This window comes from Rhynchophorus ferrugineus, unplaced genomic scaffold (genome assembly GCF_030347505.1).
Source record: "Rhynchophorus ferrugineus isolate W39M unplaced genomic scaffold, kcgeb_rfMv2 rfM8, whole genome shotgun sequence".
In the NCBI taxonomy this organism is placed as follows: Eukaryota; Metazoa; Arthropoda; class Insecta; order Coleoptera; family Curculionidae; genus Rhynchophorus; species Rhynchophorus ferrugineus.
The window spans coordinates 33743887-33771125 of record NW_027472587.1 but is presented as its reverse complement, the minus strand read 5'-3'; the positions used below and the strand labels follow the sequence as shown (position 1 = coordinate 33771125).

At 31.0% G+C, this 27239-nt stretch overlaps 1 protein-coding gene across 2 annotated transcripts in view; it reads left to right on the top strand.

Annotated features, from left to right (window-relative positions):
* The window catches only part of LOC143201124 (synaptic vesicle membrane protein VAT-1 homolog-like), a 100569-nt gene that overhangs the window by 41792 nt on the left and 31538 nt on the right, over positions 1-27239 (top strand). For both annotated transcript variants that reach the window (XR_013006885.1, XM_076411979.1), the window contains exon 2: positions 4359-4488. Coding sequence is in view for 1 of the 2 variants with exons in the window: in XM_076411979.1 (XP_076268094.1) it covers positions 4359-4488 (130 nt within the window). In the remaining variant the exon portion in view is untranslated. The remainder of the gene's footprint in view (positions 1-4358; positions 4489-27239) is intronic.

The following is a 27239-nucleotide window of genomic DNA, read 5'->3' as shown; positions in this document are numbered from 1 at the left end:
CCAAATCACATGAACTTATGGAGGAATTTCAATAAAAAATCCCTTGCAATAGTTACTAAAAGCGATTACCTAACTTTTATAGTGCTACAATACTGCAACTAGTCAAGAAATAAGTTAAAAACATCAGATTAAATTGATTTAGACAAGTTTGCTAAATGAAATATTTTGCGGTAAGATAATTATCTGTATAATAAATTCAACTAATCAGATTAGATCACCCACTACAACAATTAGCATACACTTATAATATTCCAATATTTACAGCCTGTTGTCTCTATAGATTTACTGCAACAACATGTGAGCTTTCTCTGATGACAAACTGTGGTTCCCATGGGAAAAGGGACTGATATTTATATGCTTATATTATTGTTTTTATTAAATTTTAACTCCCACATACGTACTGTAATTACAAGTATTAACATTTAATTAACAATGTTCTATTTGACAGTGCTGTGAAATCCATAAAACCAATGGAATATCAATAATTCATATAAGTTATCGTCGATAATTGAATAATAGGTTTTGTAATTTATCAAATTATCTCTTGAATAGCGGTATTAGTATATATGATTATTAATGGTAAATATAAATTGAAGTTGATGAAACCACCTTGATATAGGGGCAATTTATTGATGATATAGATAGATATTTTATTAGGATTAATTTTTGAGTGTCATTATAACATAAGACCTGTACAATATTATGTATATATAGTCTATTCAAAGTTATTCTGTACCTAGGTCATCTAAATTTGTTACGTTAAAACGTCGCAATGTTGCCGTATCAACTCTTAGTTCAGTTTGGCTTCGACATACAACAAAATTCTAATCTAAAAAAAATAATTGAACAAAAATTTTATCAAATATAATTTATTCTAACATTATAGATCATCTAAAGACTAGAGTTAATTATACAGCCACAATAGTTTATAAGTTAGAGTTATAACCTATTTATCACTATTGCTTTCAAAAATTTTGCATACGCCTGACAATCGGACGACTTTGACAGGCTCATTCGTTTAAGTGTTCGAACTAATCAGACAGCATTGTGTCTCTTTTTAACTAGAATAAAATGAGAAAGAAAATATTGTCTTATTCTGAGACGAATTTACAAATTGCGGAAGGCAATACATTAAACATCTTTATGACGTATGTATAAATATGGGTTTAAATTAATAATAATATTTTTGTTATATACTTTATGATATTACTTTATGATGTAATTGTAAATGTGTCTAAGCAATAGTGATCATCTCTGTCATGCCAGTAACCAAGCTACGTAAAACCGGATGGTCTCCGAAAGTGCAATCCAGATAAATCTTTGCGATAACGAGGAAACTTTAAAATATAACAAAAATATTTATTATTTATTTGTTAATATATTATTACCTGGCGCTGCCAACTAACTTATTATTTATCACAATAGTGACTTAAAACTAGGAACATGTCTAGGTACTCCTACTGGTACCTACTTAGTCTTACTTAGTCTCTAATAAAATAACATAAAATAAAAATTAGTAGTACTTTTCAGTGTCTTTACTATTTACTACATTTCACTACACAACTACAGAAAATAACAAGGTTTGGTTTGTCTTTTTTATGGAGACATTTTATCTGTTATTTTTAGTTTATTATTTATTCTAGACTTTATCTAAGCCTTGATCTATGTCCAAAAATACAATTGAACAATTTTTTTCTCTTCATAGCTTTTTTTAATATTAAAAAATAGACAAATAAAAATAATAAGTGAGTCAAATTCAACAGAAAATGCACTATGCCAAAAAAGGATTGAGATATGATCGATGAAATATGTAAATCATAAATCAATTAGATCACTAACCAATACAGTAATAAATCATACTAATAAATACATTAAAAGCCATTAGAAGCTGTGTCATAGGTGGTTATGGTCATTATTCTTTGACATTTGTTGAGTTTTTGGTGGGTAATCTTTACAAATCTTTTTAGGTCTTAGTCTTCGTGTCCAAATCTCTTAGGTCTTATTTAATTTTAAATAAATGATTCGTCTTAGAACCTCTCCTGTATCTGCTTTACACTGCTGACATTCCAACAACAAAAGAAACACGACTTGGAACCTTTGCTGACGACACAATTATTATGGCAGTTAACAAAATCTACAAATGGACGAACGATTGGAAAACTCAACTTAATAGCTTCAAATCTGTCCACGTTAATTTTAATTTCAATGGGGTGCACCATGTATATACAACTGATTTTGATAAAGTCGATTATAACGAAAAATTGAAGTGTTGTTACTTTATAAACGAAACCAAAGCAAGGTACCTTTTAAAGATATTATTCCTACTTTTTTACGAAAATTACAATTAAAACACGTATCTCAGTTATAATGAACAACATTTCTACCCATGTTAATTACAATAAACAGGACAACTAAATTTGTAGCGACAAAACAAAACAGGGCAACTTGTATTCAGGAAAGTAATTTATTTTCAATTTATAACGGCGGGGGGATATCCCTGGATACAATCTAAAAGCTTCTGGAGAAATAACCCTCCCGCTATTTTCGGCATAAACAATTTTATAGGTAAATATCCTTCTTAATTTTAGTACCGTATCAAAAATAATAACGACGGGTTTTGGTTAAGGATTGTTTACACTACTTGGGCTTGCTTATTTTTGATTAAAATAAATTTTTTACTAACGTACGTAATTTCAAATATTATTTTTAACCAATAGCCTGTTTTCACATTGTTTAACGTTACCAAAGCCACTAACACCTAAACAAACTTAGCTAAACATTTAATTAAGCGTTGTAGTCATAAAACACATGTGATGGTCTTTTTCAAGGGATAATTGATAAGAAACTAGTAATTTTGCATTTATTTTTGTTTATATATATTTTAAAGTCTCCTTTTACCAACTGTGGGTTTATCTGGACTGGGCCTAAAGTTTAACGTGGGCTCCGAACCACGGCCCTCAGCGTTAAGCCTACCGACTGGCGAGTGACTAACTTTAGGAATCATCCCAGAAGACATCCGGTCTTACCTAGCCTGGTTACTGGCGTGACTGGGATCATTTTCCTTGTCGGATTTTACACTCTTGCCTAGAACATTCAAAAATTTTAAACAATCACAATCACGCCCCTTGTTGTTTCTTATAAGCTTTCTTATTACTGGACCAACAAAAATGCCTTTTTTTAGTTTAGATTCACTTGATTTAGAGAGAACAGTTTTCAAATACAAAAATCCTTTACCGTTTTAATCCACGGCCTTGACAAATTTTTTCATTAAACCAAACTTTATTTATAGTAGTACAAGAATCACATTTTCTTGTGGAATAAGAGGTTAACGTTTGATTTACCACAATAAAGGTCAGTTCTTTTTGGCCAATCTTTAACTTCATAGTGGTTTTTGGTGTCCTTACTGCCCCACAGAGAAAACAAGAATATTTCGTGAAACCTCCTTCCAGTCCGAACAATATAAAAACAACTTTTAAATTAACACAAAGTTTTTAGTTGTATTCTTTGTATTTGTCTAAATTGTCTATTACGTTTAAAATTAGTTTCATGTTTTCATACGTTTCTTTTAAAAGCACTGAATATGTAATAGGTATGGAAGAATATTGCCTGTCATGGTGGAGTAATGCAGTTTTTACACGCAAATAGAATTCACACTATTACTAGTGAACGTGCAACTATTACTACTATTACTAGACAACCATATCAATAGATAATGTTTTTAACAATGAAATAAGGAGTTCAAAACACATAATCTTATTTATGTCAGAAAAATTGTGTCACACTGTGTAATTTTTCGAGGAACATCTTCAGGATTCTAGCTTCTGTCCGATATTAGTTCACCCTATACAATTCTACCAAATGCTTTTTTAATTAAATCTTAGACTACTTTTTTAATATGCATCTCATATTTTTCCGATAATAACAGTTGAAAAAATAAGAATTCCAACTATAACCGAGAATCTTTGTGCTTTACATATTTATCATCGTAAAACACGACAACTAAATTAGTGACGACCACAGAAAATAAGGCAATTTCTATTCAAGAAAAGAAAGTAATTTATTTTCAATTTACAGCCACGGGAAAAATTTCCTGAATAAAAGCTTCTGACGAGATAATACCCTCACTGTTCTCTGACTAAAACAAGTCGTGTTTTTATTTGCTGTCAGCGTAGATAACGACAAATGTCAAAGCTGGAACATGCTGATTTTATATAGTGCTCTAGAAAAACATTATTGATATATATATATATATATATATATATATATATATATATATATATATATATATATATATACATAATTTTAATGATAAATGGAGTGACATTTATGGGATATTTGATCGTAAACTTTTGTTACAGCGGACTTAACTTCCAAGACTTAATGGTGCGTCAAGGTGCAATCGATTCTCCCCCAAAATGCCCATTCATTTTGGGCTTCGAGTGTGCCGGTGATGTGGAACAAATCGGAGAAGGCGTTGAAGATTTCCAGGTAATAATAATATTTTTTAAAATATATGTGTTAATACATTGTTACTAATCCTTGATAGCTAACTACAATTTATTTTTACAATCACTTATAACTAGGAAGATTTTTTAAAATTTTATTAATTATTTTTATTTTATTTATTAACAATCTGCCTGTGGGCAATACGTATCACTTCAGTAAGTGATCTACTGTACAACTTATAATCTAAATCTTATTCTAGATACTATTCTAACTTATTTTAAAGTCTATCCTAACTTATTCTAAAAACTATTCTAGCTTATTCTAGAGATTATTAAATCTCACTCTATGTGTCCATTAATCAGTTCGTATGGCAGTTTCCCTTTGAGCCTACGCACTTCACTGTCATCGCGCACATTTTGCTGTTTGGCGAGTGCATTGGATGCACTAATAGTCTTTCAGAGTACTTCGCACTAACACTCCGAGTCACACTCGTTATGGGTTCTATGGGGATATCGCGCTGAATCAGTTTGTTGGACACGTAACATAGGACATCGACGATGATTCGCAACACTTTATTCTGGAACCTCTGGAGAATATCTATGTAAGATTTGCTAGTAGTACCCCACAGTTCAATACCGTAGGTCCAAATAGGCCTAAGTATTGACTAATACAGCAAAACCTTGTTATCTAAACTAGGAAGATAAATGTATTATCATTAAATGTGTTTTTTAATTAAATACTCATACATAAGATCAAATAGTTGCGAATATAGTACCCTATTGCGTAGTTTAACCTAATTTTATCTCCTGGCTATGTAGTTTGATACCATATTCTTGTGAGTTTATTTTTTGCCAATATAACCTTTTATTTTCTCCAGGATAATTACTACTTTAGTCCAAAGAGGTAATATTAAGAAGATATTACCTCATTCAGTTTGTTTAATCTTGTTAACAAATGTCTCTGCTTAACGATCTAACTGATATTCATTTCTTGACAAACATAACAATATAGTCGTTGACCAAAGTTGATCGTTAAGGCTTTGCTCGGTTGAGACATTACTTTTTGTATAATACTCGCTCAGAAAGAAGTGGATGGGTTAATTCATATCCCAAGGCTCCTCTAAGTTATTTTAATTTACAGACACATCTCGTACTGTGAAGAAATCGAATAAATCCGTGATTTTATTTCTGGATATCTGTAGGCTAATATGATGACTTACCAGTTGGTAATATTATGCATTTGTGTTAGTTTATTGCTTGCAGAGATTGTTTTCACTTGTAGTCATTGATCTGGATTGCTATTGGACGTGCTTAGCATTGAAATATCATCCAATAATATATATATATATATATATATATATATATATATATATATATATATATATATATATATATATATATATATATATATATATATATATATATATATAGTCCTAGACAAGAGTGCAAAATCTGACAAGGAAAACAATTTCAGACACGCCAGTAGCCAGGCTGGGTAAGATCGGATTGTCTTCTGGGATGATTATTTGAGGGTGACTCGCCAATCGGTAGGCTTAATGCCGAGGACCGTGGTTCAGAGTTCACGTTACTATTGTTTAACGTTCAGTCCAGATAAACCCTCGTTGGTAAAAAGGAGACTTTAAAATATAAAAAAATATATAGTCTTAATAACTTAGGAATTCTAAATATTGTTCCCTTGTTGGCAGCTTGATATGTATGTGTTTTCTATATCTTTATTTATTTCAAATTATAAAAACCCTGTCACCTTTGCTGTATTTCTCGAATTTAACATGATATACCTTAAAAAAAAATGGGACTGAGAAATGATCTATACGCCGTTGTCTTGTAGTAAGTCTAGAACTACTATCAATCCTTGGGTTACAAATGAGTCTATTGGCATAGATTGAATGACCAAATTGTATTCGCAATTGTTTTAATGCTAATAAAGATGGAGCATATTTATATTTTTCATTGATGCACATCCATTTTTTTTTTGCTTAAGACCTTTCTTTGAGGGTTCGAATCAGTGTAAATTTTCAGTCTTTTACCTCAAATTAAATGTTACAGTTTCTAGAGGAATCTCTAAATTCCTCTGAAGCCTTTTTATCGTTTACTTCAAATTAACAGTTTTTGGGGTGCAATTTTGAAAGTGGTAAACAATCTGAATGCGAAATAGACCGAACAGCTAACAGAATATTTGGGTAGTTTCCCCTTTCTTCATTAACAATTCTCGCTTGCTAGGGAAATAATCAAATAAAGGCGTGTAGGCTTTTAAATCATAAACACAATTTACTTTTTAACAATTATACTAGCCTTTTTACGTTTGGCCCTGAAATAATACTTATCGATAATTAATTTTAAATATTCGAGAAACCAAAACTTTATTTGTTAAATGATTTTTGGCATCAATAATTTGCAAAAAATAGGTGTTTGAGTTCACTGCTATAATTTATTAAATACAAAACTTTGATTGTAGTCGTCAAAAGATTTTTTCTTATTGATATGCCAGCAATTTTTATTTCAACGTTAGTTGGCGCAGTTGTAAAGGCGACAGGACGGTTCTCCTACTGTTGCGATAGTTCGCGAGTCCTGCTGGGGCATGGTCATACATTTATGTTTGTTATTGTTTAATATTTGTGATCTAGGCTAGAGTATAAAATCAGACAAGGAAAGTGAACCTAGTCACGCCAGTAACCAGGCTGGGTAAGACCGGATGTCTTCTGGGATGATATCTAATGTTGGTCACTTGGCAGTCGGTAGATTTAATGCTGAGGACTGTGGTTCGGAGCCCACGTTAAACTTTAGGCCCAGCCCAGATAAACCCATAGTTCAAAAGAAAGAAAATATTCTCTAGAATAAATATATTTATTTAAAAATATACAAAACGTATAAAATGAATTTCAATACATTGTCATGTGAGACTATCTTGAGAGAAAAAATAGCAGTAGCATTCGGAGAATGTTGTTCTGATAAGCACATTATTAATACGAACTTCTTTTGCGTTAAATATAGCGGAACTAACCAAACCTTCATATATTTTATTTGAACTGTATTTAAAAACTGACTATATTTTCCATATTATTCGATATTCCTTTCAATTATCATATATCTCCCAGTTTGTTCATTCTTTAACATCATTCTGATAGTGGATTATAGATAATTTCCGGTTAAAACTATAGAAATGCGTAATGAAATATCCGACACCAGATATATATATTGTAAATTGTAGCACGTATTTATTACAACCTGTTAAATTGAGCTTGATAATGGATCTTAATTAATTTCTGTATATTAGTTGAATAGTTATACGTTATTTATATATTATTTAACTAAAGAATTTTGATACTTTATTATTAATTTGTTGTTATTAATATTAATAAGATACCATGATATTTATGAGTATATAAATAATCTTTTTTCTATATATAAGCTAAGTACAATTAGAATATCAAATTTATTTAAATCAGCTATGATTTGTGTTTACTTAGGGGACTGAATAAAATTACTTAATGCAGTCTATTTACCGGAAGAAGTGATATAGGTCGACAGTATTATTGTATATTAATTTTAATTGTACATTTATGTATATATTATAAGAAAAATAATTCTTTTCGTTGTGTAATTTTTTGTCGAAATGTTCTCCATATTTTTCATAATTAATTTAGATAACATATTAATTGTATATTATAACAGAAATCAAGACAATAAGATGGTTTTGATGAGAATAATTTAAAACAATGTTTAGTAATATAACTACTAAAATTTAAGTCGCAGCTATATACAAGCAGATGAAAAAGACTTTTTACATATTTATTACGTGGTTTTTGAAGCTCTGCAGGTCAATTGAAAAGTCCCTGGCCTACCATAGTAAAACACATTTTTTGTCAAAATTAGTTTTTTTATTCAAATTACTTTTTATTTAACAACTGACTTGTGACACGGTGCATTGCCTTGGTGAAGCAGCACTTTCTTTTTCTTCAAAGGTGGCGATTTCGTCATTCAAATGGTCCAATAAACGCTATGTAATATTCATTGTTGATGATGCTTCCTTTTTCTAGCTAGTCAATGAAAATTATTCCATGCGCATCCCAAAATACAGACGCCATAACCTTGCCAGTCGACTGTTGCGTTTTCCCACTACGATGGAACCATATTTCATTTATTATCACATATCGACGCAAAAACTCGGGTTTATTACGCTTGATCATCTTCAAACACTGCTCCGAATCATCGACTCGTTGCTTTTGGTCATAAGTAAGCTCGCGCGGAACCCACTTTGCACAGAGCTTTCTCATATCCAAATATTCGTGAATGATATGATGTACACGTTCAGTTGATATCTTTAGAGTGTCTGCTATTTCAATTTACGGTCATTCAAAATCATTTTGTGGATTTTTTAAATGTTTTCGTCGGTAACAACCTGGGCGTCCACTGCGTTTACCGTCTTCGGTCCTCATTTCACCACGTCTCAACTTGCCAATCCTTGATGGATGATTTTCCTGGGGCAGTGTCCAGAAACTCGGCATCAAGTCAAGTTTTTGTTTCGAATGTATTTTTCCCTTCAAAAACCAATACTTTATCAACACGCGAAATTTCTTTTTATCCATTTTTTTATTCACAATTACAAAAGTTGCTTCACTCAAAATGCTATAATTCACATACTAATGATTCGACAGTTGTCAAATTTATACACGCATCTTTTGAGGGTTAGGGCTAAAGAAAAAACCTATGGATTTAATTCTAGTAGCGCCATCTATGAGTCAGGCCGGAGACTTTCACCTGTTATATTAATATTAATTTAAGTAATCAAATTTAATTTTAATATGGGAAAAAATACAATAACAACAGAACAATAGTAATTTCTAATTAAAAATATCTAAGCATGTCTATATGTTTAAAATAAATAAATCGAGCCAGTATATTTTTTATTTTGATAAAAAAGTGCTCGTTTGTCTTTCCGTAAACAATGAACAAATAAAACAATAAAAACGAAACAGCCATGCCACTATTACATCCGCCATTAATCAATTATCGTTCAGGAATAGGGGCGATATCTTTTAGCAGAGCTACAGAATTGCCAACAAATTGGCCGTTAATTCCAACATGTATCAATAAAAAGAAAAAGTAACCCAAATATCCATCATAGCGGTAAATTAGCGAATTGGAGTTATTAGCCGATAAAATGTTACATTTTTTAAGTAAAAGTATATGAAAGTCGAATTGCAAATTGAAAAATTCTCAAATATTTAAAACATACTTTTCCATTTTAGTACGTAACCTACTGAAGCCAAATTTATATTACAATTCTAATTATTATTTAAACATATTTTTAACTGACTTTTATGTTCGCCTGTATTTTTTTAAAATGTAATTTCACCTATTTCTCCGTCAATTATAGACCGATTTTCAAGGTTCTTTTTTTATTCGAAAGAGTACACTTCCGAGGTGGTCCCGTTGGAACCAAGTCAGGATCTAATGGGGGAAGGGGTGAAATCGAGAGAAATCCTCAAATTTCAAAGGCACATACAAAGTTTCCACAGATTTTTTATCTAAAATAATCAGATATTTGGGTATAATCTTATTGTTGTGACGAAAAATCAGAAGTAGTTCAGTGTAAAAGCCGTTCAGTTTGCTTTTTAAGCCCTAACCATATCATATGAGAAGTGGAAGAAACATTGTAAGCACATGTTTGTTTTTTTTTCTATGGTGTAACGGTTAGAACATTAAGCCCCCACGCGGAGTTCGATTGCCAATGAGGGCAGCAATTGTTTTGTTCCAGTTTGGTTGGAAAATTTGTCAAATCACCTAGACTAGGTAGCGGACACCGGGGCCTGAAACGTTCCTTATTTTCAATCATTATTTATTCGTAATTTTCCTCATACGAGCTGCACTTTTACTTGGGCTATCCGTTGTAATACTCAATAAAATAACTGCGTATTTATTGAGTAAATATCTAACACTAAAAAGAGAAAAATAAAATATTTTTAACAAAAAAATTGAACCGACATCAAAAAATAAATAAGGAACTCACTAAAAATTAAAAAATAATAAACTTAGATTTTTTTATTTATTATTAGTACAATATTAGTAAATTAGTAAATTATGATTAGTACAAAATGTGTATGTTATTATAGTTAAAATCGATTTTTATAAAAAACATTATTCAAGTAAATATATAGTATATCATTAATATTTATAATTAATACATTTTATTTTGTCCATTTTTTAATCAAAATTTTCAACGAAACATAAGATGTGACCTTGAAATTATATCGATGGTATAATTCCTACATTGTCATAGATGACGTCGAATATACTGCCAAAATGCAGTTTGTAAAAACGTTAAATTCGTTTGAAACTCGGAGCGGATATTTCCTTTTCATTTTACCTTATTTAAAAGTGACAGAATGCGGTCTGATGCCCCGGAATATAAAACTGAATCAGTCTATACAATTCTATTTGTATTGCTCCTGGTCGACCCTGTTGTCAAATGTCATAAAAATTCTTCAAAACAACAGTGATAATAATGAGAGGTTTACAAACCGGCAAACATTGTAAACATCAAAATTCTAAGTTAATATGACAACATTGTGATGTACCGACGTCATAAATTTTGATGACGTCCATTGGCTGTTGTACTAGATAGACTATAAGTTATAGTCTATCCAAAGTTGCTGTCAAAATACGTCATTAAAATTTTTAATGTATTGCCTGTCGGAATTTGTAAATTCGTTTTAGAATCAGACAATATTTTCCTTCTCATTTTATTCTAGTTAAAAAGAGACACAGTACTATCTGAGATGTTCGAACACGTAAACGAATGAGTCTGTCAAAGTCGTCCGGTTGTCAAACGTATGCAAAATTCTTGAAAACAATAGTGATAAATAACTTCTTACCACTATAAACTATAATCTAACTATAATGTTTAAATAAATTGTATTTAGTAACATGTTTATTTCATTATTTTATTTAGAGTAGATTTTTGTTATAGGTCAAAGACAAAATAAACTAAAACTCAGAATTGATGTGTCAACATTGTACCGTTTTAACGTCATAAATTGAGATGGCGTATATTCACGACAACTTTGGATAGACTATATATTTTTTATTTGAGTTGTAGTCAAAGGAACACTATTATTATGACACATTGAGGGATCACCAATAATGACTTAAACTGTTTTTAAAAATAATTACGCGGTGACGTTACCTTCGGTACGAATAAAACATGAATAGATAGTACTAGAAATATCTAGAAAAAAAATTATTTATATTAATCCGAATAGAAATATATAAACAATTTAATTTCTTATGTTAATTCCAATGTTAAAACAGAAAATAACGCTTTAGATCATATCAAGCAAGACTAAAAGCTTAAATAAACAAAGAAAAGTTTAGTAATTGTTATCCGCAAATGACATCAAGAATCTATCTAATACAAAGCACCCTATTTTTTATTACAACCTTAATTTACAAACTAATTTGTAATTAATGTAATTAATGTAATTAAAAAAGAGTAGTAATACTGTTTTGTTGTACTTGCCTTAATACACAAGAAAGGCTATTACGGGATTTATACATCAGTATGTAATTCACAAATTAAAATTAGACTACTTAAGTAAAAGTTAAAAGTAACACTTAGACACTATACAAGTTCGTGTGGTTCGGTTCTCTTTAATCTTATCTCCAGTAGCTGTATCGCTTCCACATTGCTGTGATAAAGTAACCTTATTTCTTATTTTTCTGGCGAAATCTTGAATAATTTCGTAAACCATTTAATTTCGAGGTAATTATATAATTCTTCGTTAGTTACGTAACAATGAACATTAGTATAGGACTTTATTTAGATAACGTTGGATTACTAGTTAGTTTGATGTTTTAGTGCAACCCCATATTTGAAACCCACAAGTCCAAGTAGGCTTTTAATTGCCAGATAAACCAATCTCATTAGATTTAGGTCAAGTTAAGAGTATCTTCCGACTGACCAGTATAACAGTTTTTGTATAACAAAAATATAAACAAAGAAAAATGTCTATTGTTAATGGTTATCTGCAAACCGTATCAAGAATATATCGAACGCGTTAGATTCGTTAAAATAAAACTTCGGGAATTTTAAGAATACATTTTTCGTATCCGGAGTATTTCGTATTTCCGAGTCTTCCGTAACTGGTTGACGTTTAATAGTCTTCAAGGCTTTCATAGAGTCGAAATGTGTGTAATCCCCTTACCAAGCCCCCCATAAGGGTAGAGCCAGAGTCGTAACGGCGCCCGCTTCATAGGCATAATGTATTCCACGTCCCAGACATTTCGCCTTTGTCGCACCAGTAACCCGAGGAGGACGACACGACAAGATTCAATTTTCCAGATGCGTGTGTGCTACGAGCTAGGCAGAACGTTCGTTACCCCTAGAACGTTTCACAGTAAGGGCGGCAACACCCTTTTAACTGCCAATATATGCTGTTCGTTACCACAAAACTAACATTAGGCTCTCCAGAACAAATTCTATCGGTCTCCTGGCCGTCACTGTGAAATATATGGCTTTAACAGATTTTGTTTGTGTATATTTTTCTCTCAAAAATACGGTAATTTCGATTTTTAATTTTCAAATATGTCCTAAATATGTTTCGGTAGGTATTAAGCTAATTTGTGTATAATAGAATATTAAATACGTGTATAAGGTTTTTGTTAATTTTTATACAGTTATTACAACAATTATTATGTACATATTTTATACCAAAATGGTTTTTTTGTGTTAAAAAAACTAAGTTTGATTATTTTTTAATTTTTAGTGAGCTCATTATTTATTCTTTGAAGTCGCTTCAATTTTTTCTTGTTAAAACTATTTTATTGTATCTTTATATGAAGTGAAAAGCTTTTCAGACAGGTCACGATTCATATGACAGAACAAGTAGTAACAAGCGAATTGAAAAGTCCCAAGAATACCATAGTAAAACACTTTTTTTGGCAATTTTTTTTTATTCAACATAATTCCCTTCAAGGGTGATACACTGATTATAGAGACCCTCCAACTTTTCGATACCATTTTTGTAGTAGGATTTGTCCTTTGCTTCAAAATAAACCTCACTTTCGTCGATCACCTCTTCATTCGACAAAATTCAACAAACAACAAACGACAAAATTTCTTCCCAGTGAGCATTCTTTTAAGACCTGAAAACAGGAAATAGTCGCTGGGGGGCATCTAAAGCAACAATAAAACATTTCGAAGCCCAATTCATGGATTTTTCACACGGTGTATTGTCTTAGTGAAGCAGCACTTTCTTTTTCCTCAAATGCGGCCGTTTTTCGGCGATTTCGTGCATCAAACGGTCCAATAACGCTATGTAATAGTCGCTGTTGATGGTTCTTCTTTTTTCAAGGTAGTCAATGAAAATTATTCCATGCGCATTCCAAAATACAGACGCCATAACATTACCAGCCGACTATTGCGTTTACCCACGCTTTGGAGCGGGTTCATCATGTGCAGTCCACTCGAATGACTGTCGATTGAACTTGAGTGAAATGATGGAGCCATGTTTCATTCATTGTTACATATGAACGCTGTTGTCGTCGTTGTTTTTGGTTAAAAGTGAGCTCACGCGGCACACTTTGCACAGAGCTTTCTCATAACCAAATATTCGTGAATGATATGTACACGTTCAGTTGATATCTTTAGAGTGTCTGCTATTTCATTCAGTTTCAATTTACGGTTATTCAAAATCATTTTGTAGATTTTTTAAATGTAAGAATCTCTTTTGCGCGTCCAATGCGTTCACCGTCTTCGATTCTCATTTCACCACGTCTAAACTTCCACTTGATGATTGATTTTCCTTGGGCAGCGGCCGGAAACTCGGCATCAACCCAAGTTTTTGGTTCAACTGTAATTTTTCCCTTTAAAAAGCAATATTTTATCAACACGCGAAATTCCTTTTTATCCATTTTTTTCACAGTAACAAAAGTTGCTTCACTCAGAATGCTATAGTTCACTAACTAATGATCCGACAGCTGTCAAATTTATACACGCATCTTTTGAGGATTCAGGCTAACTAAAAACAGGTGGATTTAATTCTAGTAGTTCCATCTATGTGCCAGGCTGGAGACTTTTGAATTGTTAATCACAAGGAGTAGTGTCTGGAGAATACTAAATATGCTTTCACCGGTCGGTCACCATTCGGTTTTGCAACATGTGATCGAGCTCTGTCATTTTGAAGAATAACACTGACTCAGACGTATCAATTATCGTCGATAGTGATTCGCACTGATGGTTTCAATAGATTTTTGTAGCTCATAGTATACTACCAACTACACCAAGTGATTTTAGGCCTTGGATTGTCGTAATAGATCCACGTTCATCACCAGTAACAACGCAACTTAAAAAATTCGGATTGTGCCGTTAAAGCCGCATTTCAAACCTGACCAAATGTCTTTCAGTGTCTCTTGGGTTCAATTCATACGGCACAAAATATCCACGCTATCATTTCCACGTTTTTCAACCGATTAGAAATGGTTTATTGTGTTACTCCCAACATTTTTGCATATTATTCCTGCATTTTACAAGTAATACTTTCAAATTCCAATCTTCAATTTTTGTTTGGCTATCCAGAGTGCTCTTTATCTTCGGTGTCAAAATAATCACTTTTAAAACGTCGAATCCAGTATTCGCACGTTCAAATCGATGGAGCATGGTTACCATAATCTTCACACAGTATTCGAAGACATTCAGCCGCCTTTTCTTCCAACTGAGGTAAAAAAGTAAGTTCCCTTATTGCGATTCACTCGATACAAATTCAGACATTTCCAACACCTTGAAAAATATTTTTCACACTGAAAAATATACCCGATGCGATTTAATAGACATTACCATCGTCAATGCTTTAAAATTAATTTATAAAAAATTAAATCTAAAATACTTTCAACTTATTCTTCTTCTATCAGCACCAATGTGATTATTCTAAAATGAAAAGTATGAAAAATATTTGTAAAAAAAAACAAATCAGCTGTGTTATGCATTGAAGATCACAAATTTTACATGTCTTATAACTCTGACAAGCGTCTCTTTTACGGAAGTAGTTACATATACCGGAAATGTTTTATATAACATGTGCAACGACAAAATTTCAAACACTTGCATTGTACATTAATCCAGATGTGATTAATATCCATAACATAAAGACACATAGAAGGCGATTCCCATTTTTTATTTATAATAATATATACATTACAAAATATCTTTAACAAAAAAATTTAACCGACTTCAAAAATAAATAAGGAACTCACTAAAAATTAAAAATCAATCACACTTAGATTTTTAACACAAAAAAATATTTTAAAATAAAATATGTACATAATAATCGTTGTAACAACTAAATAAAAATAAACAAAAACGTTATTTAACCTATCTACTACACGTATTTTATATTCTATTATGTACACACAATTTAGCTTAATACCTACCTAAACCTATTTATCTATTTACAATATTATTTTAAAGAGATTCTATGTTCGGCTGTATATTTTTCTAATGTATATTCGCAGATTTCTCCGTTAATTGTAGATCGATTTTTTATATAAAATATATACAGCCGAACATAGAACCTATTCCTTTTTCGAAGTCGGTTAATTATTCAACATTTGAATACTAAATTCATTCAAAATACCTCTATCCAATTTGAAAATTGTGATGTTTAAACATATATGAAAATTATCGATTTCTACAACAATATTTAATATGAAGATACATGTAAAATGTTCCGGTTGAAGTTCTAGTGATTGGATTGATGCCTGGTTTCTATTTGTTGGTTACTATAATATTGGAGGTGCAGATTCGCTTGTTTTAAAATAAGCTGTTGCGAAACATTAGCATCAGCTTAATTCGTCTAAAAAAAAGTATATACTTTTTATTCTTTTTGAAGATCCTAATGCAGACTGAATAACTGCCATTCAGTTATGTACATCAAGCATAATTACATAATATTACATTATATTACATAATTACAAGCAAGCTTTCTATTTAAATTAAAATTGGGATTAGAAAAATTTTGATTAAGCATTACTCTTTCACATTTGCATCTATAATTATCCGGTCTGAAATACAAAGAACCAACCTTCCTGTATGTACGAGGGAGCGTAACCTTTAACCTTCACACGACGGAATACAACATTTTGTTTCATTTTGACATTTAAGATATAATTTTTACTGTGAATACTATAAAAATGATGTTATAAAACAAATTTCGTTAAAACAATAAATTGAAATAGAAAGAATCAAACAGACTTAAAAATCATCAGCTTAATTCATCTAAAAAATATATATACTTTTAATTCTTTTTGAGGATCCTAATGCAGACTGAATAACTGCCATTCAGTTATGTACATCGAGCATAATTACATTATATTACTTTATATTACATAATTACAAGAAAGCTTTCTATTTAAATTGCAATTGGGAGAAGAAAAATCTTGGTTAAGCATTACTCTTTCACATTTTGATCTATAATCATCTGGCCTGAAATACAAAGAACAAACCTTCCTGTATGTACGAAGAAGCGTAACCTTTAACCTTCACACGACGGAATACAACACTTTTGTTTCATTTTGACATTCAACATATAATTTTTACTGTGAATACCATAAAAATGATGTTATAAAACAAAGTTCGTTAAAACAATAAATTGAAATAGAAAGAATCAAACAGACTGAAAAATAATCAGCTTAATTCGTCTAAAAAAAGTATATACTTTTTATTCTTTTTGAAGATCCTAATGCAGACTGAATAACTGCCATTCAGTTATGTACATCAAGCATAATTACATAATATTACATTATATTACATAATTACAAGCAAGCTTTCTATTTAAATTGCAATTGGGAGAAGAAAAATCTTGGTTAAGCATTACTTTTTCACATTTTGATCTATAATCACCCGGCCTGAAATACAAAGAACAAACCTTCCTGTATGTACGAAGGAGCGTAACCTTTAACCTTCACACGACGGAATACAACATTTTGTTTCATTTTGACATTTAACATATAATTTCTACTGTGAATACTATAAAAATGATGCTATAAAACAAATTTCGTTAAAACAATAAATTGAAATAAAAAGAATCAAACAGACTTAAAAATAATCAGCTTAATTCGTCTAAAAAATATATATACTTTTAATTCTTTTTGAAGATCCTAATGCAGACTGAATAACTGCCATTCAGTTATGTACATCGAGCATAATTACATGATATTACATTATATTACATAATTACAAGAAAGCTTTCTATTTAAATTGCAATTGGGAGAAGAAAAATCTTGGTTAAGCATTACTCTTTCACATTTTGATCTATAATCACCTGGCCTGAAATACAAAGGACAAACCTTCCTGTATGTACGAAGGAGCGTAATCTTTAACCTTCACACGACGGAATACAACATTTTGTTTCATTTTGACATTTAACATATAATTTCTACTGTGAATACTATAAAAATGATGCTATAAAACAAATTTCGTTAAAACAATAAATTGAAATAGAAAGAATCAAACAGACTTAAAAATAATCAGCTTAATTCGTCTAAAAAAAATATATAGTTTTAATTCTTTTTGAAGATCCTAATGCAGACTGAATAACTGCCATTCAGTTATGTACATCGAGCATAATTACATTATATTACTTTATATTACATAATTACAAGAAAGCTTTCTATTTAAATTGCAATTGGGAGGAGAAAAATCTTGGTTAAGCATTACTCTTTCACATTTTGATCTACAATCATCCGGCCTGAGATACAAAAAACAAACCTTCCTGTATGTACGAAGGAGCGTAACCTTTAACCTTCACACGACGGAATACAACACTTTTGTTTCGTTTTGACATTCAACATATAATTTTTACTGTGAATACTATAAAAATGATGCTATAAAACAAATTTCGTTAAAACAATAAATTGAAATAGAAAGAATCAAACAGACTTAAAAATCATCAGCTTAATTCGTCTAAAAAATATATATACTTTTAATTCTTTTTGAAGATCCTAATGCAGACTGAATAACTGCCATTCAGTTATGTACATCGAGCATAATTACATGATATTACATTATATTACATAATTACAAAAAAGCTTTCTATTTAAATTGCAATTGGGAGAAGAAAAATCTTGGTTAAGCATTACTCTTTCACATTTTGATCTATAATCATCCGGCCTGAGATACAAAGAACAAACCTTCCTGTATGTACGAAGGAGCGTAACCTTTAACCTTCACACGACGTAATACAACACTTTTGTTTCGTTTTGACATTCAACATATAATTTTTACTGTGAATACTATAAAAATGATGCTATAAAACAAATTTCGTTAAAACAATAAATTGAAATAGAAAGAATCAAACAGACTTAAAAATAATCAGCTTAATTCGTCTAAAAAAAATATATAGTTTTAATTCTTTTTGAAGATCCTAATGCAGACTGAATAACTGCCATTCAGTTATGTACATCGAGCATAATTACATTATATTACTTTATATTACATAATTACAAGAAAGCTTTCTATTTAAATTGCAATTGGGAGGAGAAAAATCTTGGTTAAGCATTACTCTTTCACATTTTGATCTACAATCATCCGGCCTGAAATACAAAAAACAAACCTTCCTGTATGTACGAAGGAGCGTAACCTTTAACCTTCACACGACGGAATACAACACTTTTGTTTCGTTTTGACATTCAACATATAATTTTTACTGTAAATACTATAAAAATGATGTTATAAAACAAATTTCGTTAAAACAATAAATTGAAATGAAAGAATCAAACAGACTTAAAAATAATCAGCTTAATTCGTCTAAAAAAAATATATACTTTTAATTCTTTTTGAAGATCCTAATGCAGACTGAATAACTGCCATTCAGTTATGTACATCGAGCATAATTACATTATATTACTTTATATTACATAATTACAAGAAAGCTTTCTATTTAAATTGCAATTGGGAGAAGAAAAATCTTGGTTAAGCATTACTCTTTCACATTTGCATCTATAATTATCCGGCCTGAAATACAAAGAACAAACCTTCCTGTATGTACGAAGGAGCGTAACCTTTAACCTTCACACGACGGAATACAACATTTTGTTTCATTTGACATTTAACATATAATTTCTACTGTGAATACTATAAAAATGATGCTATAAAACAAATTTCGTTAAAACAATAAATTGAAATAGAAAGAATCAAACAGACTTAAAAATCATCAGCTTAATTCATCTAAAAAATATATATACTTTTAATTCTTTTTGAGGATCCTAATGCAGACTGAATAACTGCCATTCAGTTATGTACATCAAGCATAATTACATTATATTACTTTATATTACATAATTACAAGAAAGCTTTCTATTTAAATTGCAATTGGGAGGAGAAAAATCTTGGTTAAGCATTACTCTTTCACATTTTGATCTACAATCATCCGGCCTGAAATACAAAAAACAAACCTTCCTGTATGTACGAAGGAGCGTAACCTTTAACCTTCACACGACGGAATACAACACTTTTGTTTCGTTTTGACATTCAACATATAATTTTTACTGTAAATACTATAAAAATGATGTTATAAAACAAAGTTCGTTAAAACAATAAATTGAAATAGATATAATTAAACAAACTTAACCAAAAATATTGTATAAAATTTCATACCAAGGCATAAAGTCAAAAACAATAAATATAGTCTATTCAAAGTTTATTTGTGTATGCGTCATCGAAATTTGTGACGTCAAAACGTCGCAATGTTGCCGCATCAACTCTGAGTTTTAGTTCAGTTTGACAACAAAATTCTAATCTAAATAAAATAATTGAATAAAAATGTTATCAAATATAATTTATTTTAACATTATAGTACATCTAAAATCTACAGTTAATTATACAGCCACAATAGTTTATAGGTTAGAGTTATAACTTCTTATCACTATTGCTTTCAATAATTTTGCATCGTTCTGACAACCGGACGAGTTTGAGAGGCTCATTCGTTTACGTGTTCGAACTAATCAGACAGCATTGTGTCTCTTTTTAACTATAACAAATGAGAAGGAAAATATAGTCTGATTCTAAAACGAATTTACGAGAACAGACTATATCTATTTTTTCTTGGCACTCTGGTAGTTCCCAAGTGCATCAGGAACATGTTTATGAACCTTCCCATATAACTTTATCTCATATCAAAACTAAAAACTTCCTATATAATAAATCCGTCCCATTAGAACCTGAAAAGTCTACAGAAATATATATTTAAAGGGACGTTTTACAAAACATTGTTTACACAATCCCGAAATTCATCAACCTAACGCTATACTCCGTAAAATATGTAGTTTTTTTTCGTAGACTGATGTGGTTTTCGCAATCACTAATTAGCATTCATTATTACGGTAATTTATATCCTATTTAGTTGGCACAATTTTTGCCAGTGATAAGCTCGAAAACAATCAGCTCGTCAAAGGATACAACACTACGCGGATGACGTCAAGATAGTTGGCTACGATTTAAGTTGCATATAATTTATCGAACAAGCGAGTTCGTTGACACATTATGTCTCAAGACGTAATTATTTATACCAAGAGTTAAGTAGGTACGCTGAGGATTAGTTAAATTGCTTTGAACCATTTTGTTTATGAATAAATTGGTAGATATATAAACATTAATGTTAACTATTACAAAAAACGGTCTAGGTAATACATCATTCCGTTGTTCGCTCCAACTATTTATTCTCCATAAAACCACTATTGTTAAGGCAATTGTTTTTTCAATACAATTTATTTAATTAAAACGTAGATAACAATAATTTATACACAGTGTCGGTTTGGTTGGCGCAATGATCAAAGTGACAGGATGATCCTCCTTCAATTGCGATAGTCCCGGGTTCGAATCCTCCTGGGGCATGGTTGTAAATTTATATTTTTGATTGTTCATGGGGCAAGAGTGCACAAACCCGACCCGAATGATCCTAATCACGCGAGTAACAAGGCTGGGTAAGACCGGATGTCTTCTGGGGTGATTTCTAAGTTGGTCACTCGCCAGTCGGTAGGCCAAATGGCGAGGACCATGGTTTGAAACCCACGTTAAGTAGTAGTCGAGTACAAGTAAACCTTAGTTAGTAAAAAGGACACTATAAAATATAAGCACAAAATTATACATTCTCAAATATATCGGACAATATGTCAATTAAAATGTTATTTCGAACGATTTTGCTTGCTATTAATATCAAATTAGAAGTTGCAAAAACATTGCTCTAGCTAAGCAAATATATGGAAAATGTGTCCCCTAAAATGTAGAGAATCTCTGGAAAATATCCAGTTATGATTGGATTATTTACAACAGATGTAAAGCGTTTGCAATAAAAAAGTTCCCATGCAATGGAAGTAAGTTGTGGAGATGATATGATTTTACCATTTTAACCCTTAGTTAAAATTATGTTAGTGCTTGTTTTTATTTTAATTTATTTTACTGTAGAATATAGTTATTTTAAATGAATATTAATATAAATGAATAATTAATGTTATTACCAAAGTGCCCAATGATACAATACAATTGATATAGTCTATTCAAAAGAGCAGTGAATCCTCGTAATCTGAATTGATGACGTCAAAATGTCGAAATGTTGCCGCATCAACTGTGAGTTTTAGTTCAGTTTGACTTTGAGATACAATACAATTCTAATATATATAAAATAATTGAACAAAAATGATATCTAATAGAATTTATTTTAACATTATGGTACATCTAATGCATATATTATCGAAGAACTTAAAACTGCAATTAATTGTACAGCCACAATAATGTATATAGTTGTTAATCACTGCATTTGCCGTATTTGCAAAACAGTTAGTATTATTTTTCTCTCCTCATACATTTTAACGTTCATGTATATTTTGAACAATAATACATACAAACTCTAGAATACAATTTCCTGCAGATAATGTACATTAATTATATACTGGCCTTTGGTTGTTTCCTCTTTCATTACCCTGTCTTAGTCATGATTTTTTGAAATGCTTCTTTCTCTTCATGCTTCTTCTCTTCATGCTTTTTGAAAAATTTATGGAAAAACCCAAACAGTTCTGGTTTGAATATTATTCTCGACCTGAATGTCTATTGTAATAATTCTTTGCAATAGCCCATATCAACTCAATTGGATTAAATATGCAGTGAGAGGGGGGAAGACATAATACTATGTAGCCATAACGTTTAGCAATCTGATCTACCATGTACCTTTTCTCAGGCTTATTTCTAACAAAGTAAATTGCATAAAATGCAATTAAATATTTCATTTATATTTACCGAGTAACAATTTGAAATAGTTCATTCTTTAACAAGGTTTCTTCAAAACTTATTTGATGTACTTTAAGCCATTCCTGAATTGCAGCCTTTGTTGATGCACTTGTTGGGATCTTCTCCACCAGTGGTGCATTGTCTATAACAATAAGTGATGGTTCCTCCAAGTTCTTTAAAAGCTGATTTTCAAGCCACTATAAAAACAAGTTATGGTTCATTTCTCCGTGTTAGTCACCCTTGAATTTACGGGAAAGGGAAACATTAAGAATTCCGCTCCAAGAATAATATCATTATCCAGCATGAAGAACTATATGTCTGCAATGAATTATTAATAAATTTTATGACTAACAAAACCTAATCGATAGTTATTCCAACATTTATCTTTTTCCATCTGCTTTTGTTGTCTTTGAGTGACCCATTGTACCATTCTGAAATATCTATGTCTCATCTAAATATACAAATAGATATAATAATAATTCCTTGATTTTATTATATGTTTTTAAAAATGTTATTCTTTTAAAAGCGATGTCTGGAAGTTAAACCCCTTCGTGGTTTATCTTTACACCACTAAATCCTATATTACCCAACAGTGTATAAAGGGATGTTCTGCAACCCCCAAATACCTGCATATCTTTCAGCTCTTTATGGATACTTTCCAGACTAACAATTTTCTCGGAAATAGTTGTAATAAATTATGTTTTGATTAAAAAAACTACTTACTGTTTTTACACATTTTGTATATTGATCTTTGATACAGGTAACATCAAGCTGATCTTGATTCGTCACCCGTTTCGCATAAAGACTGTTTCTTTTTGGTGAATTTAAGCTTATATTATTTTTTATTTTTTGAGATAATTTAGTTACCGTGCGCGTATTAATATTTAGTGTAGCTGCAACACACTAAAATATATTTTCAATAAAAACCGCGGCTATTTGAAATTTATTAAAACAAAGCCTTAAAACAACGTTTGCCGGTTTATAATCCGTAATTATAATATCTTGAAGAACTTTGCTTTGCAACTTGTCAAATAACCTTCTATCTCTTTTTAAATAGAATAAAATGAAAAGGAAAATATTGTCTGAGTGTAAAACCAATTTACAACTTTCGGCAGGCACATATTGATGACGTGAGTTCACTGCTGTTTCGGATAGACTAATTCAAAGTGTTGACCATTTTATTCCATAAATTTTACCCATCTTTCAGAATGGCTGGTTTCAAAAATCGGAAAGTAATTACGGCCACACCTGATATAAACTAAAGTATGTTAAACAATAATTCATTTTGACTTTGTTCTTCTGAGTTAGTACCAGCTGATATCGGCATTAATTTATCATCAAATTACCAATCAGTATAGAAAACATTTACGCTACTAGAATTAAATCCATACGTCTTAGTTAGCCCCAAAAGATGCGTGTATAAATTTGATAGCTGTCGGATCACTAGTTTGTGAATTATAGCATTTTGAGTGAAGCAACTTTTGTTATTGTGAAGAAAATGGATAAAAAGGAATCTCGTGTGTTGATAAAATATTGCTTTTTGAAGGAAAAAAATACGGTTGAAGCAAAACCTTGCCTTGATACCGAGTTTCAGGATGCTGCCTCAGGAAAATCAACCGTCAAGGATTGGTACGCTAAGTTTAGACTTAGTGAAATTAGCACCGAAGATGGTGAACGCACTGGACGCCCAAAAGAGGTTGTTACCAACGAAAACATTAAGAAGTCCAATTGACAGTCATTCGAATGGACTGCCGACGATGAACCCGCTCCAAATCGTATGAAGACTCAAAGTCTGCTGGCAAGGTTATGGCGTCGGTATTTTGGGATGCACATGGAATAATTTTCATTGACTACCTTATAAAATGAAGGACCATCAACAGCGACTATTACATAGCGTTATTGAACCGTTTGGAGGACGAGATCGCCGAAAAACGGCAGCATTTGATGAAAAGAAAGAGCTGCTTCACCAAGACAATGAAAACAATGGCGAAAATCCATGAATTGGACTTCGAATTGCTTCCTCATCCACCCTATTCTCCAGATCTGGTCGCCAGCGACTATTTCCTGTTCTCTGGTCTCAAAAGAATACTCGCTGGGAAGAAATTTTCGTCAAATGAAGAGGTGATCGCCGAAACTGAAGCCTATTTTGAAGCAAAGGGCAAATCGTACTACAAAAATGGTATCGAAAAGTTGTAGGGTCGCTATAATCAGTGTATCACCCTTGAAGGGAATTATGTTGAATAAAACAAACTAATTTTGCCAAAAATATGTGTTTTACTATGGTAGGCCGGCGATTTTTCCATTGGCCTGTTAGTACCACCTGATATCGGTTCTAATTTATCACAAATTTCTCCCTTGCTAATCACCAATCAATATAGAACACATTTAATCAGAAACAAAGCAATTAATCCAATATTAGGACATGCTGATATCGGGTTACACCTAATATCAAACAAATTGATTTGGAAAAAGTTAATTCGAAGAGATATAAGAGCAATATAACTTACCTATATATGTTATCCGTTATCATATAATCGCAAAACCATATCTCATGCAGCGACCAAAGAACGGGCTTATAAATGGCCATAAATAATTCTAAATTTATCGCTCATATCAGATGGTAAAAATGTGCATCCTGACTAGCGAAATGAAATCATAAAATGAGCATTAAAATGGGAAAATTAATAAGGAATTCGCAGATGTTTACGTAGTACAATGTAAGTAGTACATTGTCATTAAGGATTCGAGATTATTTATGGTTCTAATAGTCGATTAGTTCAAATTCAAATTATTTTACTATTAGAGAAATTTATATTAATTATCCATATATATAGAGGAATTGATGTTCATTACTCTCGCTAACAAAATCGAAAGAAAGTAAATAACGATAAAGAGTAAATATGCAATAGTTGCAAGGTACATAATGAGGACAACAATTTTGTTTTCCCATACGTAGTATCACTGTCACTGTCATCAATAGTTTCTAGAATCACAAAGGATCCATGTTGTTGAAAAATGCTCAATATTGATTAAAACTACCTGCCACTATTATGTAGCAATCGTTAGTCTGCAGACCCTATGCGTTCGGGTATAATCGTAATTGCCCTTCGAGTATAATCGTGTACTCATGGTCGATCAATTTTTTTGCCATATGGTCGGCATTTACGATATTATAGTCAGTAGTATAATATCGTATAATAAGTCTATAAACAATAGTCTCTGTATTCTATAGCAGCATCCAAGAGGAGTAGATGGTTGAGGTTAGACTTCTGATAATAAAAGTTGTCTGCTGTTTCATAATTTGTTCTATGTTCATTATTGGATATTGCGTGTTTACTGGTGGGTGTTAGATTAGTGATTGAATATTAATCATGTTTGAAGAAGGAAAGAAGGACATTTTTAATTAACTGCTTGGTTAGTTCATTTTTAATTAAAAAGTATGACAATTTTATTTTTATAATTTTTATTTTATAAGAATGTTGATGAACAATTTGAGGTTAACCTTTTCTTTATATCAGTTATGAACTAATTTAGTTGTAAAAATAACTTGTTGATACTGACTAAATTGATAGAATAAAATATAAGTAAATGCATGCTATATAAAATCAAAACAGTGAATTTGAATATGATGACAAAAGTAACATCTTAATCTGATTTTATTTAAATATGTTTTTGATTTAGGCATTGGCATGAACACCAATAAATTTGTCAAATTGTAAACATGAATGGAACTGTATTTGTGTGTTTGCTTTTTAGAATGACTATATGAATCTTTTTAGTTGTATCTAATCTATAAAAGTAATAAAATTATTAGTCAAGACATCACTGTACAAAACATGAACTCATTACCGATTTTATTTTAAATAGAAAGACTCTTTGTTCCATTTTTCTACCTTTAGACTAGTAGCTGTTAGATAATTAGGGTGTCGTTAATATTATGTGTTTTTATGAAACGATTTATCAACTCTTGTCAGCACATTTATTCTTAGAGTATTATTCTCTACCACTCTATTATTTTGCAAAATCCTATCAATAGTTAGACCTGCAGTCAATTGATCTTTGTGTTTATTTTCTTCGGCTTTTGTCCATTTTTGTAACGAATCTCATATTTATACCCCGCATGTGTCTCGATACATTCAAGGGATACTTCACCTAACATAGATGTTATTACTAAAACACATAACGACTAAAATATACTTCTAATTGTTACCAGTCAATGCAATTTGTTATTATTCTTGACGGACAAGCTCCAATTCATCAATTGGCACCTGTAGCTGGTGGCTGACGTACTGTAGATGTGTTTTCATAATGTTAGTTCAAATAATGGATTATATCCAGGAGTGTTTTTTGCAGAATTGACAGTCTAAATTTTCTCTGTAAATGTAATATTTATTTTAATAAAGTTATTCAAAATAATTTAAATAAAATCAATCAAAAAATCAAAGGACGTTTACTTTTGGACTTTTTTAAAACCAATTGCTTATGCTATGTTAATTTTT